Here is a 16340-nt window from a genome sequence, read left to right as displayed (position 1 = left end):
TACTTTCCTTTATGTTTTAGCCCCACAATTCTTTATTTAACTACTAATAATTCATCCATCTTTCCTATCACCAACCCCACACAACTCTTTCTCTTATTTTAATACTTTTCCTTAAGTATTGTGCCATATCAAATAGGAACAATATGGTGACTGGGAGGGAGTGGTTTGTTTGTAAAACAAGTTCTACAGGAGTCTTCTTACCACAATGGAGCAATCATCCCTCAGGTTCATCGGTAAGATTAGTAAGATTATGTCCCTGCTCATTCTTTTATGGCTTCGGCAGTCACGCTCCTTCTAGCAATGCGGGGCGCGACATGATCAGGTTCTTTACACCCTCAAACAACTATTATCAGCTCTGATGCATCACACCAGTCCCGTACCACACTGTGTATCACATTCATAGCATATGTACTCAAATGTATTTGGTGTTAGCTTAGCTACTGGTTAGAATTTTCTGTATACGCACTGTTCTTGTTTTCTTCATACAAGTTCATTTAAAAAAAAAAAGGTACAGAATTGACGCAGGCCTAGATAAGGTTTGGCCCAACCGCTCAATCCACATTTGGCCCAACCGCTCAATCCACCAGTGTGAACACAGTTTTGGAGCCGAATCACTCCACAAACCTCACAACGTGCTGAGATTCTAGACCATCTAGCTAGCTTGTCATATTCCACATTTCACCAATTATTATGCGTCATTCCTAGTTCTTGCACAATTTTTGTCCCACGGCTTTTTTATTCTTCAATCTTCTTCAATTACGAATGGGTACAGAGACATGGCTACAGAGTAGATAAGCGCTTCTGAATCAAGGTAGCTACATGCTGAGCCACCCATCTTGAACCGGCCACTGTGCATGAAAATGCATGGTCGTGACCCTCCTTTTCTATCGACAATGACACATTCGGAGCATTCTTGCTGATCTGTTGACAATATAAATCAAATTAAATGTTTCAAAAAGTTGATGTCATCAACTACACAATATGGGCATCATTCCCTGCTGAATGCCACAGGCAAGCAATTACTTAAGGAAAAAATTCAATCAGTGGCTTAAAACAAGAAAACATGCCTTGGTATGACAAGCCATACTCCAGAACAATGAGGTATGTTGGTTTCTAACTATTATGCTCGTGGCATTTCACTATGGGAAGCCTTGGATGAATGTGATCTTGATTTCATTCCTGTATGTGAATGTGGCAACTGTGAGATAATCTCACCTCTAAACTTGAAAAATCAAGATGCGAAAATTTATCAATTTTTAATGGGCCTTGATGATGTGTTGCATGAACATGTTACGCTATACTTTGCTTGCTGCTGAATCTTCAGGCAGCATGGACAAGAATATGCACACAGGTTCTTTTGACTGGTAGTGCGCTGCGTCCTATGTTACTCCGACACTTCACTTAGCTGCCATGTCGCGTGTCCGACACCTACTTGTCCGACACCGACACTTCACTTTAGACCAAAAAATTGAAACATTAGCACAATATAGCGGTATCTGACACTCGACACGTGTCGGAGAGTCAGGGTAACACAGGCGGTGTCATTTTTTTTTTTGTCTGTGTGTTATGGCTACACAGATGCTTGTGAAAATATGGCACACTTCCTGTGTTCTGCTCACAAGGCAATCTTAGGGGATTCAGATAAGCCGGCTTACTTGGAGTTACAGACCCTCAATGACAACTCCAGAAGTCTTCATTCCATGGAGCTCTACTCATACTCCACTATACAATACCTAATCAGTCAACTACTACAGATTTTGGTCACACTACCATCTCTAGCTCCTCGCCTATTCATGAGTTGGGCAACACTGGAGTAGTTGCATACTTGCATGATTCTGCCTTTACACACTCTAGAGATCTCTCTGTGATGGGTTCTTAGGTCAATGGTAATTAAAATCGTGATCCAGATTATACAATGGTACGAGCACAACCTAGGGTATACTAATGTTTTTCTCTGCAACTGTTACAGAAACAGTTCATTATTCATTATAAAAGGCCCTCCCCTGCTGCTCCCATCACATTACACATTGTGAATGTTCTTCGAAGAGCAACATGATTTTCTTGCGGAACTCTGCAAATGTTGGAAGTCGTGACCAAGGTCCCTGGTAAAGCTCAGTTTGACACCATTCTCTCGGCATGTTGCCCAAGGGTATGGCTGATAGTCATTCCTAACGTTATTGGCAGTTTTGGTGATATCCTTCCATCATTGTAATTTACTATGGTGTACATTAAGATAATTTTAAGCATGCATATCTTAGTTGCCTACTTTAGCTATACTTGTATAAAGTGACTGACATGTCAATGAGGAAAAGGCAGAACTTTCCGACCAAATATTCCTCAATAAACATTGCAAGCAAATTCCAACCAAACGGCTTCGGTAGACAAACAGAAAATGGCATACCTCTTCAAACAAGGATAAAGGGCCCCAGTGATCATCTATGCCAAAAAGAAACGCAATTTGATCTTGATTTCCTCTCAAGAACTTCCAATCTGGTTCTTCGGAGAACTGATATGAAACTGACCATAGTCAAACCAATCGATCATTTTATTTAAAAAAAATATTGGTTTTTCTAACGTGTACCTAAGGGCACACGATAAGAAGCTTAATTAGAAAAAAGATTCTTAAGAATATATCATCAGAAATTGATGTCAAACTAATATTTACCATAATTAACTAAATAACCTCGTAAATGTTTCTTTAACTAGTTTAGATCCCGCGCAATGAATGCGCGGTATTTATAGAGTTTTTATTTTTAGAAAAAAAAAAATTAACTATAAAACTAATCCAAAAAATTGAGTAATGTCATGAAATGTGTATATTTTAAAACAAAATTAATGAGATTGTTTATAATTTTTTTATTAGCATATCTTTTAGGTACGATTTAGCATACAAAGAACGAATTTTATCACAAAAATCTTAGAGACGAATTTTAAATAAGGGATTGTGTCAAAATAGGAAAGCAAATAAGAGATTTTATCAAAATAGGAAATGTGCTTTAGGCGGGAAAACTTGAAACTTTTCCTATTCTTTTAGTATATAGGGGATTAGCTTCTCAATGTGTGCCCTTAGGGCACATGTTAGAGAAACCGAAATAAAATATATAAGATGATAATTGCAATAACCAAGACGAAAATGATTGAGGATGTTATATGTTCTGTATAAACAAAACTACCAAAAAGAAGAGAATAAAAAGACAAACATTGGAAAATTACCTTCTGGAACTCTGTCATAGCCATGAAGAGAACATTCCGGATAGTATGGTACTGCATTGCCCAGTAAGAAATATTTAATACACCACATGGAATTAAAATTCTATTAAGCAAACACATACACGTGACTTGTCAAAAACAAGGCCTTTAAAAGCGGGTAGAAACATCAGGAAATATGTAATAGAATTGAAAGCTATCTAACTGTGTATCAACGAGCCTCTGATAAGAGTGACGCCTACAATGACATGGCAGTTCATCATTACATTTAGAGGTATAGGCGAAAATAAGCACTTAATGGCTCACAACCACGTGCGACCAAAGTGACTCGTTTGATAAATAGGTGACGCTTGAGGTGGACCCCACTTAGCTCACCTATGTTCGGAAACAAATTCAATTATGTTTTCAAAAAGTATGTACACTTCAAATGTAACTCGCGCATTAAGTATTAACCATCAAAAACCTACTTGTAACTAGTTTATTAAGTATTTTATACCTAACCTGTTTATTAGTCATTTACAAGATCGGCTCCTGCTTAACTCAGGGTTTGATTAGCTAAACAAGTCAAACTCGAGTTGAGTTTGAAGAATGAGGTTGACATACTTGACAGACAACTCGAACTTGACATGTCCCCCCTTTTATGTTTGAGTTGGAGCTTCACTATCGATAAATGAACCCAGTGTAGACCCTCGACTACTCAGCTTCTTTACAGTAGCAAAATAGATTACAATAAAAACTTACTGTCCGAATTTCAGGGCGTTTAATGGTTAGAACAACAAACCAACTGCATTCAATTAGAGAAGAATATCAAATCAATCAGGAGGGCAAACCTACATTCCTACACGTAACAATGGTCTGACGGCATGATCTTTCATGATAGATTTAGGCTTTTAGAGCAACCTGATGTATAGCATTTAATAGGGGAGTATATTAGAAGTAATTAGGCAAATAACAGGGGGTTTTGGAGCAGTTTTGCAAGCAAAATTGAGGAAATCCCGACTCTCATCCTAACTAAGTAAATGATCGGTTTTGGACATGTTTCAACAAGACCAAGAAGAAAGAACGAGCCATGCACTTTGAGGCCCAAGAATGAAAGACAAGGATGCCCAAAAGAACGGGGTCAACTAAAGTAAAAGCGGGCAAGCAATAAAAGGACGGAGCACTAGCCAGAACCAAGGCGCAGCTCATGCCTAAGCGCCGTCACAGACATTTTGAAAGCTGCTTTTGTGTTTCTCACGCCCATTTTCGTTCTTTCATATAAATAGGCCTAATTCATGAGGTTTTACATATTCTGAAAAATACTTGGTTGGAGAGGTTTTCCTATGGTTTTCTGTTAATCATCTTTCTGTAGAACTAATCCCTCATCTTGGTGTAATTTCTCAAACCTTCTAATCTTGCGATTGTGAGAAAATATTAATCTTCATCTCTTGTTTCGACATTAATTCCTTATGTTCTTAATGTAATGGTTGTTTGAAATTCTCTCATTGCTTGATCATCTTTGTTTGAATTCATTCAATCATTTACTATTCTTCATATTATTTGATTGATTAATGATGTGGTGAATCTTCCCCTCATTGGATTGTTGAACATGAATGTGTTTGGGTTAGGATAAGAATCTTTTAGTGGTTAAAGGACTAAATGCTAGTTTACTGCTAATCAACATTGTCCCCTTTCCCAAGTCATTGTCTATAATGCTTTCATTGAATTAAACCCACTTGCTTTGGTTGAGTTATTTGATAATTAGGGTAGTTTAAGATGCCGAATCCCTCTAAAATTGTTATTGACAAGGGAAAGTATAATTTTTGATTAAAGAGAAAGAGTAAAGCAAGCTGTGTTTATTAAGTGACCTCTTGCAATTGATTGATTTGAAGGGTAGAGAGATTATGCCAAGTATTTCTCACCACCACCAACAACAACATTACCCCAGTGCGTACGCAGTTTCACCCTAGTCTTACCCTTGTGTTAGCAACAGAAAGAAACTGTTTCCGAATGACCAAAAATGAAAACTCCGTCGAAAACTACATCAAATGACTGCATAATCTGGAACCAAAGAGTAATGAATCTTTGGCTCCATAGAAAAATGGAAAAACAAGCATTTCAAACCAATTTGGTAAAAAACTCATCTTACTTGTGTTGACTGTAGTTAATCTTGTCATATTTAGTTAATTTGGTAGTTTTAACCCACGACAATTAGGACGAGGCATAAACATCATAAAGCAATTGAAAACAAGAAAACATGGAACGTTTCTTGCAACTCCTTTCAAATGACACGCTCACATGCTCGCTCACTCTTAGTCGTCATTAACCGCCAATCCTCTATATACTTAATTATTTAATATACTAAAGAGAATAAGCAACTTGAAAAGGTTTCCCTCCAAAATGCACTTACGTAAATAAGGAAACAAATGGGACTTTCTTTCGTTAAACTATTACACTTCCATTAAATATAATTTAATTATTAAACTATAATCTTTTCATTAAAAAACTAAAATATAATCTTTTAATTAATAAAATAAATAAAATTGGAATAAAATTAAAAACGCACATTGCTAAAACTGTCATTGGGAGCGTATACTTACTTCGTATAAATAAAAACAAAAATATAAATTGCTACTATTAGGTACGTAACCAAAAAACACTTTAATTAAAATAATTGAGAAAATTTATAAAATGAAATCATTGGCTTTGAGTTAAAATAATATTTTCATTAAAACACACATTTCATGATATTACTCAAGCCTTGGATTAATTTTGCTCAAATACAATGAGCTAAAATATGAAAATTGATGAGGCGCCAATTTAAAATGTATAAGTAATTTACTAAAAGATAAAAACATTATATATACCGCGACTTAGAGCGCAACGGCCGAGTTGAGGACAATTCCGAGACGTCGTTTACCGCAATGGTGCGATTTTAAACCATGCTTGACACTTAAGAATGGGTGAGGGTGCTTCATTTAAACCAAAAATAATTTGAATTTTTTTTCCTGATTGTAGCTGGCTCAAGACACCTTAACTCACACCGTTATTGGAGACATGTAGCTAAACCTAGCAAACGGGTCAATTGGGTCGGGTTAGGTCGGGTTGTATTTGCAAGGATTCGGGTTTTGCTGATTCTTTTCGGGTTCAGGTTAATTTCGAGTGTATTATTATCAAGCTATTTAGGTATAATGATTAGTATGTGACAATAAGGTTGCGGGTCAAATTCGGATCCTCTGTTCCAGTGTGGTTCGGGTTGGATTGAGTTTGTCAGGCCTACTTGTAGCCAAGTCTAACTAACATAGCAGAATTAGCAACCCGGGTCCTATAAAAGTTTGGAGGAAAGAGATATCTCAATTCAGCTATTTGCTGCTCTTTACAGTAAATGAACCCTGTTAGCATTCATTCACAACTTTAGTCTTAACACATTCAAACCTATGCAAACATGTTCCTTTCCATTGAGAGAAATGCCTTAAACTTACTACAGGACGTAAAAGGTGTACCTTTAACAAGTGAGAGCAACCAGCATCAATTGCAGTGTCAGACCATGAACTCCCTATGGTCTTCTTCACAATAAACCTTGACCAACCAGGGATAAGCCCCATCAGTGCAACAAATAAGCTAAATATTAAACGCAGTCTAGGAGACCTGAAAAGGACGAATATTGGGTGTCATTTGTCGAGTATGAAATATATGCCAAGCATGATCAAATAGCATTTAGAATGTTAGTATAGGGTGCTGGATCATTCATGCAATTTCTGGCTTTGTATCAGGTGTTGGATTAAGCAGTTCGCGTTGAACATTGTACGTTATGTTGGTGTGAGTGCACACATGGCAAGGACTAACAAAGGTAACTAAACTGAGTAAGTCATCTGTTTTATCCGTTAGATTTCACTAATGCTCAATTCGACTTGAAGTCCCAAATAGAATACGTAATTAGAAGTCAATATAACATCCAAAGTACGAACTTAGGCTACATATGCTTCCGCTTATTCATTTCCAAGTTTTCAGATCAATGGTTGGGTTTGTTAAACATAAGGTCGGAAATGGGGGAACACGTTTGATTCTAAGATGATGGGAACAAAACAAATGTAACCTTCTCAACTTTATTTCCCAACATTTTTTGTCTTTCTAATTACATAATGCCATCATCTCAAATTTCAACAATTTTATGGGGGCATTCTTAGAATTTCTTTTACAAAGGTTTCCTTAATGATGGGAGATGGATTAGCTAATGGCGTCAATTTCTATATAGGATGCTTTTCTTTTGATGGGAGGTGCTGAAGTTAACATTTGGTTGGCTCATTCATCATCTCACTACACCAATATCATCTCTATAAGCTTGATAATGAAAGGCATTTTTAAGCTAGGGGGCTTTTGCTAGACTATTGTACTAGGTAGAAACGTAGAATAAACACTTCCGAGAGTTCCGACAATATTCAGAGGCACAAGCCCGGCACATCTACTAGTCCAAACTCCAAATGCATGTGTCATGTACTGGTATAGTTGTGAGAAATGCAAGCCTTCATGCCTCGTGGATGTAGCTTATAATTTGTGGTTGAGGTTGATTAGTATTTGTGGTGATCCCTGTTCAACCGAAGTTTTAATAGCATTTTAATTTCGAGGCTTGGGCAGTACAAAAGGTGGGGAAGTGGAAAACAGATATGGAGATATGATGTGTTAGTTTGTTACTTGATGTATCTAGGTAGACCGCAATTATGATATATATTCATGGTCGAGACATTCTTTTGATTATACTTGTGGAAGGGTTATACTTCTAGCATATTTATAGGCCAAAGCAATAGCGTTTTAAGGGTATCTGAATTACATTTCTACAACGGAACTAAAGATCTTGAATATGAGAACTCCATGTTCTCTGTTGCTCTTTTAATAATCTCAAACTGTTTCATTTTTCTATTAAACAAAAATGGGTGCAGAAAAGACGCTTCCTTGAAGCTTTCCAAGCTGAGAGTCTGAGACTAATTCTTGCTACTGTATCTACAAATTACTAAATTCTTGCCACCAATTAATTCTCTCATATGGCTCTCACCACAGGCGAGGTAAAATAGCAATCTCATTCATACCGCACTGGATCTTTACTTGAGGAAGTGCAGGTAAAGAGGATGTTTCCAATGCAAGAAGTGAGCCAAAATTGACCAGTGACTTTAATGCGATGGAGTGTCAAGATGCCAGGCAATTAAGTTTGTAAACAATAAAAAGTATAAAGCTATTATTTTGGAAGAACCCTATATAAAGTAGAGGAATGATAGACAGCCGCTAGCAAATGATGATCATATTTCGTACAAGTATGAAGATAGATATTTACGCTGTTAGCTTCTTGATTGCAGTTTGCTTTGACGATTCAGCATTTAGAGTTAAAAATGGATATAGCCCAACAAAATAAACAACCTGAAAGACAAGAATTTAATCAAAAATAATTAATTGTGTTACAGAAAATACAAAAAAGCATGTAAAAGTTTAGTTGCAATTAAACTGAGCACCTTGTGTGAAGCTCTTTTGAAAACTTCAATTGATATATAAGATCCAACAGAATGTCCAACCTTCAAAAATATCTAGAAATCAGATCCCGTAGTAAACTGCAGAATACTCAAAAACAGTTGCTCAAAACTTCAGAGTGATACACATAACTTGTTGCCACCAACAGGCAGAACAAGTGTCCTGAATCCCCTGAATTACATTTTCAAGCTAATGGCTTGATATAGTAACTTTGCAAACATCACAAAATAAATATCCAACACAACCGAGATAAGACTCTTCAATATATTTTATTTATTCGTCATTATTGTGAGCATATTACCAATGTTCTCGCAAATTCCAACAAATATAGAGTTCAAGAGCATGTTTGTTGTAAGCTAATGGAGTATCTTGATTAAATAATAAATCAAAGGGGTGACCGCCCATGTACAAAAAGACACCACAACATGTCACACCTATAGAAACTGACGGCAAGGGGATTAAGCTCTCACCCTATCATGAGTAATCTTATCTAAAAAGGTAAAAAGAGAGCGAAAGATGAGTCCCGGTGAGTATGAAGTGCTTAACTCCACTCAAGAAACGAAATTGGAATTGTTGTAGTGTAGAAGCTTTGTCAGCAAAATTACATTGATTCCTTTTGTTCCAAGTAATGTTGTACTAAGGTGTTACAAGTTTAGTCCTCCATCTGTTAGCGTTGTCCTTACATTTGCTCAACTACTTAGTGGGGATAGATTGGCTTTTGAAAGACATGGAATTTAAAATTCCCATGAACTGCGGAAACAAAGTTTGTTTTCAGTGTTATTTTTAGAAAAGAAAAACAAAAAAAATGAGGGATTGCAAATTCACATGATTTGGGACGTAGGAAATTATTTCATTAAACTTCCAATTCCTATATTAATCAAACGACCACTTAGGTAATGCTAACATACACCCAATTGCAAGGTGACGCAGATACCGAAAGGCATAAATAATATCACAATATAATGATTTCACTGGTGAAAAATCCTCCGAGCCAAAAAGCATTTAATATCATTAAAGATAGCTGCAAGAACAAAATTCAAATGGGGTTTACCTACCAGTATCACTGGAATGTTACTGTTCTGGAGCTCATGGGTAATAAAATCCACCTTCAGGAGCAAATATATTATTGTAATTAGACTACACATCATTAGCTAGTTTGCCAAAATGGATAATTAATTTTTATAATATCATCGTCACTGGCAGCCAGAAGGCACCCTTAATTGAGATATTCAGCTCAACTATCTTGATTATGAAGTTGATTACAGCAACCACATTACCCCATTGCCTCAATGGCTCCCGCAAATTGGGAGGTAGGGGGTCGAATGTATGCAATCTTGCCCTTGTGTTAGCAACACAGAAGACTGTTTCAAAATAGGCCAAGATGAAAATTACGTTGAGAATTGCATCGAAGGGCTGCTACTTCACAAGAGAAAGAAGCTCAACCACTTTAGTGAGTCATTTTGCTTTATTCCATCGTAATCCAGAAGGACCAGAACCAAAGAGTAACGAGTCTTTGGCTCCATTGGAAATGATATGTGAAGAGAGACACATACAGCTGTTGCCAATAAAAGACAAAGAAATACCTTGTGGTTGATTTGTTCCTGCAATGTGAATAAACGCCCATGTTCCCAATCCTATAAAACATACAAAATGGAGAAAGGGAGACATTTTAGAAGTAGTATTATTAACCTGGAAAGAAACTTCATCAACAAGTATAATAAGAAAATCTACACACTTCACAAATATTTCAAAAGCACGCTCATAACCACATAAATAGCACAAAGCCCTCTAGTTACACTTACACTTCATTGTCTTTTGCAGAAACAAGCCTTTCGAAAATTCATAACAGAAGACTTCATATAAGTCCCAAACCGTTCACAAATGGTGGACCCTATATTCATAGGCTTTTGAGTGAGATGAAATTAATGAAAGTAATCCCCAGGTTGCTTGCAATTTTTATATAGTAAAGTAATAGTTCGTCGATGCAATTCTTGACTCCATTTTTGTTATAGGCTACAGGTCATCCATAAACACTTTCAGCACACAGGCAATGTTTCGTACATCTGACTCCCTTTGGAGCCTAAGGTGGGAGTCTATGAGACAATGGGGCAACGTTTCTGTAGGTCAATCAGTTCACCCATATTAAGCAAAGCATGCATTTCCCACACAAAGCAAAAGATGCCAAAAGTGACAATTTCTACCTTAGGCAACATACGGTCTTCAAACTATTAATATAACTTTCGGTATATACAGTAAAATAATAGATAATCATGGAACACAAATCATAGTTGATAGCTTAGGTAATTAGAAGGCTCGACGCTAATGGTCATATATTCATACCACAGTTAACGATGTTAATATATTTAAAGCAATGCTGGGCTTTGACAAGTACATACCTTAGTCGTCTGGGATATGTGCCCAATAGCTGAGAATCAAACAAAAGAACTTTATTGAGAAATGTTTGTTACTTATTTCTGTCATGTGTATTAAAGCACAAGGAAAACTAATAGCATACCTGTGACTGATGCATTTCCTTGAAGTAGCTCATACAATGATTCGACGAAGTCCTTGTAAAAATTAATAATACCTGCAGTTCAAATCAGTACAATCCAAGGTCATTTCTTCACCAACCCTAAGAGGTAAGAAGAGTAGAAGATAATGAAGAAGAAAAAAGAACCTGGATTTCCAGGTATGAATAAGACATGCAATGTGGGATTTGGAGAGTGAATTTCAAGCAACTCAGTCATATGACTGCACCCACCAAATAAAAACATATCAAGCAGTGATTTAACTTACATAAAACAGTATATCATTGGTAACGCATTTTCCATTTTGGGTGAATCCAATGACTCGTTATTCCTTGGTTCTTTGGTTATGGATTGTGATGGAATACAGAAAAAGGGCTCCATATACTGGTTGCGCTTTTTCATTATTGTGGAGTGGAAGTCATTTCATACAATTCCCGACACATTTTTCATTCTATTCATTCGAAAACAGCTTTTTCTAATGGGTATGTTTGTGTAGTAGTGTTGTTTATCCATCCCCCAAATTCTCATTTAGTCGGGCGATTTTCGTCTACAGCTGTATGCGGGGCAAATGTCGCCATTTTAACGACAAAAAGTGACCATTTTAAGGACAGAATGTTACCGCTCAAAAAATTTGTTCTGGTAACTTTTCATCAAAAAATGGTTTTTTATTGTAAATGGGTCACATTTACTCCGTCTTCAGCTTAAGACGAAAAGTGACCGGTAGATGAATCTAGCTAGTAAAATCACGCGTGAAATTAGCAAGGAAAGGGAAATAAACGAAAAGAAGGGAAAAAAAATACCCAGATAAATTGCAGAAACGAGGGTTTGCTTTAATAGAGTGATCAGAGTTGACACTAAGAAAACCCATTTGAGAAGAGTTGTAACGTCGATTAAACTTGAACCTGAAACAATCACAGTAAGCAAAATTGGGCACTTAAATAAGTAGTGTATAATTTGTATACGATTTTCAGAGAGTAGAGATTACCTGAATCTGATGGGTGATGATAAGTAGAGGGAAGGTGGAACAATGGCAGTGGTAGTACAAGTGCGAGCGCATTGTAATAATCGAAACATTTTTTTTTTTTTTTTTTTTTTTTTTTTTTTTTTTTTTGAGAAAAGATCATTATCATTAATCAAAATCATACGACATCTACAACATATGCCAAAGTTTTAATCTGGATACAAATCGATTTACAACCATACGAAATAAATTCTTGTTCAAAGAATGAAACACACGCAAATGATCTCTATCATCGATTCGTCGCAAAGGCTTTCATCCATAAGAGGTCTCCGAATCTTCCTCGACGAGTATCCATTTCTTCCGACGTGATTGATTGTAGCCATGAATCGGACAAAATATGTAAAACCATATAACGATCTATAACAACGCCGATCTTCTCACGACTTATTAGAAAAGCGCAAACGAACAGAAAACGAAAGCTCTCAAACTGAGAGAAGGACACCACCGATAGACGGGGACAGAGCTCTCAGAAAGAGAGACGAAACAAAAACGAAAGCGGAAATTAAACAAAAACATAAAGGAAACAAAGCGGAACACAGGAAAAAAAAAACGGAAGCCACCGCCTCCCTACCAAACCACAACACCGCCAGATCCAAGCACCACCCTGCCACACCACCTCAACAAACCCGTCCGATAAGACCTGAACAGCCCACATACACCACGCAGACCGAGAGGAACGGGCAGACCCGTACGATTCAGAACCGGGTGTGGGTAAGAAAGGGGAGGAGGGTTAATCGGAAGAGAGGAGACGGGTCGCCGGAGAAAGGTCTTGAGAGACCCCATCCCCGGCGACATGGTAGGGGGTTGATGGGTGGCGGTGGGAGGAAGGAGGAGAACGGCGGCAGCAAAGGGGGAGGATTTAGACTTTTAAAATTACTTATGGGTTGTTTGGTTGATCAAGCAACTTAATTTTCCTAGGAAAATACAGTTCATGGGAACTAAGTTCCCTCATCCATTTCGGGTGAATTTCGGAAAAGTGTTTGGTTGCTTATGTAGGAATTAAATTCCACAGGAACTTCCAATGACCAAGGGGGAGTAGGTAAGCAACTTCCTACATCATGTAGGCATTGAAAGTTCCTGAGAAGTTCTAATTCCTACATTTTCCAAAATTTATGGCAACCAAACAACCCATGTTTTTCAAAATCATAGGATTTTCCAATGCCTATGTTTTCTAAGTGGCAACCAAACGACCCCTTAATGTTCAATACTTTTATATAAACATAGTTCATAAATAGACTAACAAAAGTTGATGTCAACTCGAAAAACCAACCCGACTTATCCGAAAACCGACTCGGTGGAACGCAAAGATTCGCTTAACCAAAACCCACATGAACCGACCTGAATGTTAACCTATAAACCGATAGAACCCGAAATAAAAGCACCGGGGCCGACTTGTGTCTCGACTTGAACCAACCCGAAACCCGTTTCACTACAAACCCGACCTGACGCTAACCGAGCTGAACTGACCTGTAAGTCAAAGCTGAATCCATTTTACTCGACCCAAACTCACCTCGGCCTATAACCGGATAATTTTTTTTTTAAACTAAAATTTGCTTGTAATTTTTCGTTAACAAATTTAAGAAATTTATAAAGCATTTTCTTTTGCAAAAAAAAAAACGTAATCTCCAGATAAAAAGTTGAGAAATGTTAGCGGTAGTAAACAAAGTACACTATTCTTGGTGCGCGGATCAAGGCGGCGTACATTTGATGACGTGGCACCTTGAATAAGGCATTAAAAGATGATGCAATAGTTTTACAACGTAGTAAAGATGTTAAAACGCGATTTTGGTTCATTGAATGAATTTGTAACATGTTATTGGTCGATTAACAACGTTACAACGAGGCGAGAAGTGATGAAATGTGGTATCTAGTATCGAGGATTGTTAATAACTCGTCTTGGAAGGTTGTGTGGAGCACACGTGTAACACCCCTTTCTTACCCGGCCAAGTTAATTGGGAGATGTTACCATCTCGGTTTTCCGAGGCGGTGAATCAGAGATACAATCAAGAAACATTTATTATAAATGATAGTTTAGTGAATTACATAACCGTAAACAAATGAATAAATGAATACAAGTCATACTATTACGACCCTCTCAAAAAGACTATCTCATGACGACTCGATTCCAAGTATGAAGCTCGTCCGTCTCCCGCCTGACACCAAATACAACCTGTACTTAACCTGCTCCCCATATGATCGGAAATATCATATGGATCGACACAGGCCACCCCGGAAATAGGTGACAATTACACGGACACACAACACGTTAGTTTCAATAAATAAACATAAGACACAACGTAATAAATAAAAATGCAACATGTAAATGATATGAATGAGACACGATTATACAATCACTAAGCCGGTACCGGGACACGCCTAGACGTAACCACAACCACCGGTGCCAGGGACACGCTCACGACACCTCATCTCACAAACAGGTACCTGGACACGCCCAGACGTACTGGGTCAAGAAGCCAACCGGATCCCCTGCCAGACGGCGTGTCTCAACCACACGAGTCCCTCAGTACTCAAGTCATTAATGTGCACATCCCTCTTGGAGTGTGTTGAACCATGTAGTATATATGTTTATGTTTTGATGATGTCAAGAGTGCTTTATATTTTATATACTCGTTGCGCGTACTTGTTTGTTTAGTCTTTTAGATTAGACTTATCCCTTACAAGCAATTAAGAAGATTTGTGGTGGAAGTATATCGTGATCAAACCTCAATCAAAGATCAAGATTATGAAAGAATTATTCAAGTATTATGAGAAGACGAAGTCCATCTAAAGGTTAAATCAAGCTTGGATGATGAAGTAGCCTATACTCGAAGATCTCCTAAGAAGATTAGAATAGTATAGGTGATTATCTCGTAATGATAGCTAAGAGTGAATTTCTTGTACTGGTAAAGTTATAGCTTGGCAGCTATAACATTACTAGTAAAAGAGCTCAATGTTATAGCTCTTCTACTATAACATTGAGATGCTGAGTTTATACTACACGACTTAAAATGTTTTCAAAATAATTTTTGAAAAATGTTTTTGTCTTTTTTAAATGTTCTAGCAAAAGTATTTATCTAGTAAGCCCGGTTTAATACGAAGTGTGGATTTATGATTAAAACATGTAATTAGTAATTATATTGGATCTGTAATACTCCGTATTTATGAGTCTTTGGGTACTCTATCGAGTAGGCCTTACTCTGTCGAGTAAGGGTGGGTTGCGTTTTAAAATAGTTTCTGACCTGTTGGGTACTCGATCGAGTAACTAGGATACTCGATCGAGTAAGGGGGCACTCGATCGAGTACCTTAGCTACTCGATCGAGTAGCCGGTTTACGGGGAGTTATTTCTCGGGTTTTGTTAATTATGCGATTAAGATATATAACCTTTTTCCGTCATCATTCTAAACACTTTTGCAAAACCTAATTTACTGTCAAAGAGAGAAAGCAAGTACGTTCATCATCTTAATCGCATTGTTAGCAAATCCCGGAGTTTGGAAGGTCGGTTTTCATCGTTTGTTATACCGTTGAGATCCTTGCGTCAAGGGTAAGATCTATGTACCCTTTTTGTTGTCTTTCCTTTATATTGGTTAAACCCTAATCTAGGGATTTGGGGGTTTTTGAGTAGTTTGTGATTTGGTAGCATTTGTATGTTGTATGATAGGAGGAGGTTTCGTAGAAGAAGCTTTTGATACAGCTGTAGAGACCGTCTCGATAGTTGTGCTTTCCGGCAGGATTTCCTACTCGTATTAGTCCCATAATGGGATGATTGTTGATGTGTTGTGGTTGATTGAATAATATAGTAATTGTATTGTGACGGTTTGTTGATTGTGATTGTTTGTCTCTGGTTCTCGAGGCGTGTCCTCGGCTGAGTGGGGTCACTTGCGGGAGTGGCTTCACGCCCTAGTTTCGCCCTTCGTGGAACCCGCCACGGAAGGGGATGTGCACATTAATGGACAAGGTTATCGCTCATTATGAGGAGCGGGGATTTGGTGGGTACGGTGCGGTCCCCCCTTTGGCGGAGGGCTGGTCCAGTGGACAGTCGGTGATTGAGATTGTTGGGATTGGCGTGGTTGTGTGTGTGTGACGGTTA

At 37.6% G+C, this 16340-nt stretch overlaps 1 protein-coding gene across 4 annotated transcripts; it reads right to left on the bottom strand.

Moving 5' to 3' along the window:
* Nucleotides 1-407: 407 nt before the first annotated feature.
* LOC141592344 (uncharacterized) lies at nucleotides 408-12356 on the bottom strand. 4 transcript variants are annotated; one of them, XR_012521126.1, is made up of 14 exons: nucleotides 12217-12356; nucleotides 12032-12133; nucleotides 11381-11454; nucleotides 11219-11290; nucleotides 11100-11128; nucleotides 10287-10337; nucleotides 9759-9809; nucleotides 8688-8747; nucleotides 8513-8595; nucleotides 6690-6834; nucleotides 3214-3264; nucleotides 2402-2517; nucleotides 1068-1179; nucleotides 408-921 (listed from the first exon to the last, which is right to left on the bottom strand). XR_012521126.1 is itself a non-coding variant. In XM_074412968.1 (13 exons), exons 1-13 carry the CDS (start codon nucleotides 12303-12305, stop codon nucleotides 781-783), a joined length of 1053 nt encoding a protein of 350 aa, XP_074269069.1. In that variant the 5' UTR covers nucleotides 12306-12356; the 3' UTR covers nucleotides 408-780. The 4 variants fall into 4 exon arrangements, 1 of the variants encoding a protein (XP_074269069.1); XR_012521124.1 differs by having other exon boundaries at nucleotides 2402-2506; XR_012521125.1 differs by lacking the exon at nucleotides 1068-1179.
* Between the last annotated feature and the right edge of the window lie 3984 nt (nucleotides 12357-16340).

The sequence above is a fragment of the Silene latifolia genome, chromosome 7 (assembly GCF_048544455.1).
Source record: "Silene latifolia isolate original U9 population chromosome 7, ASM4854445v1, whole genome shotgun sequence".
Classification (NCBI taxonomy): domain Eukaryota; kingdom Viridiplantae; phylum Streptophyta; class Magnoliopsida; order Caryophyllales; family Caryophyllaceae; genus Silene; species Silene latifolia.
This window is presented reverse-complemented; position numbering and strand designations above follow the sequence as displayed.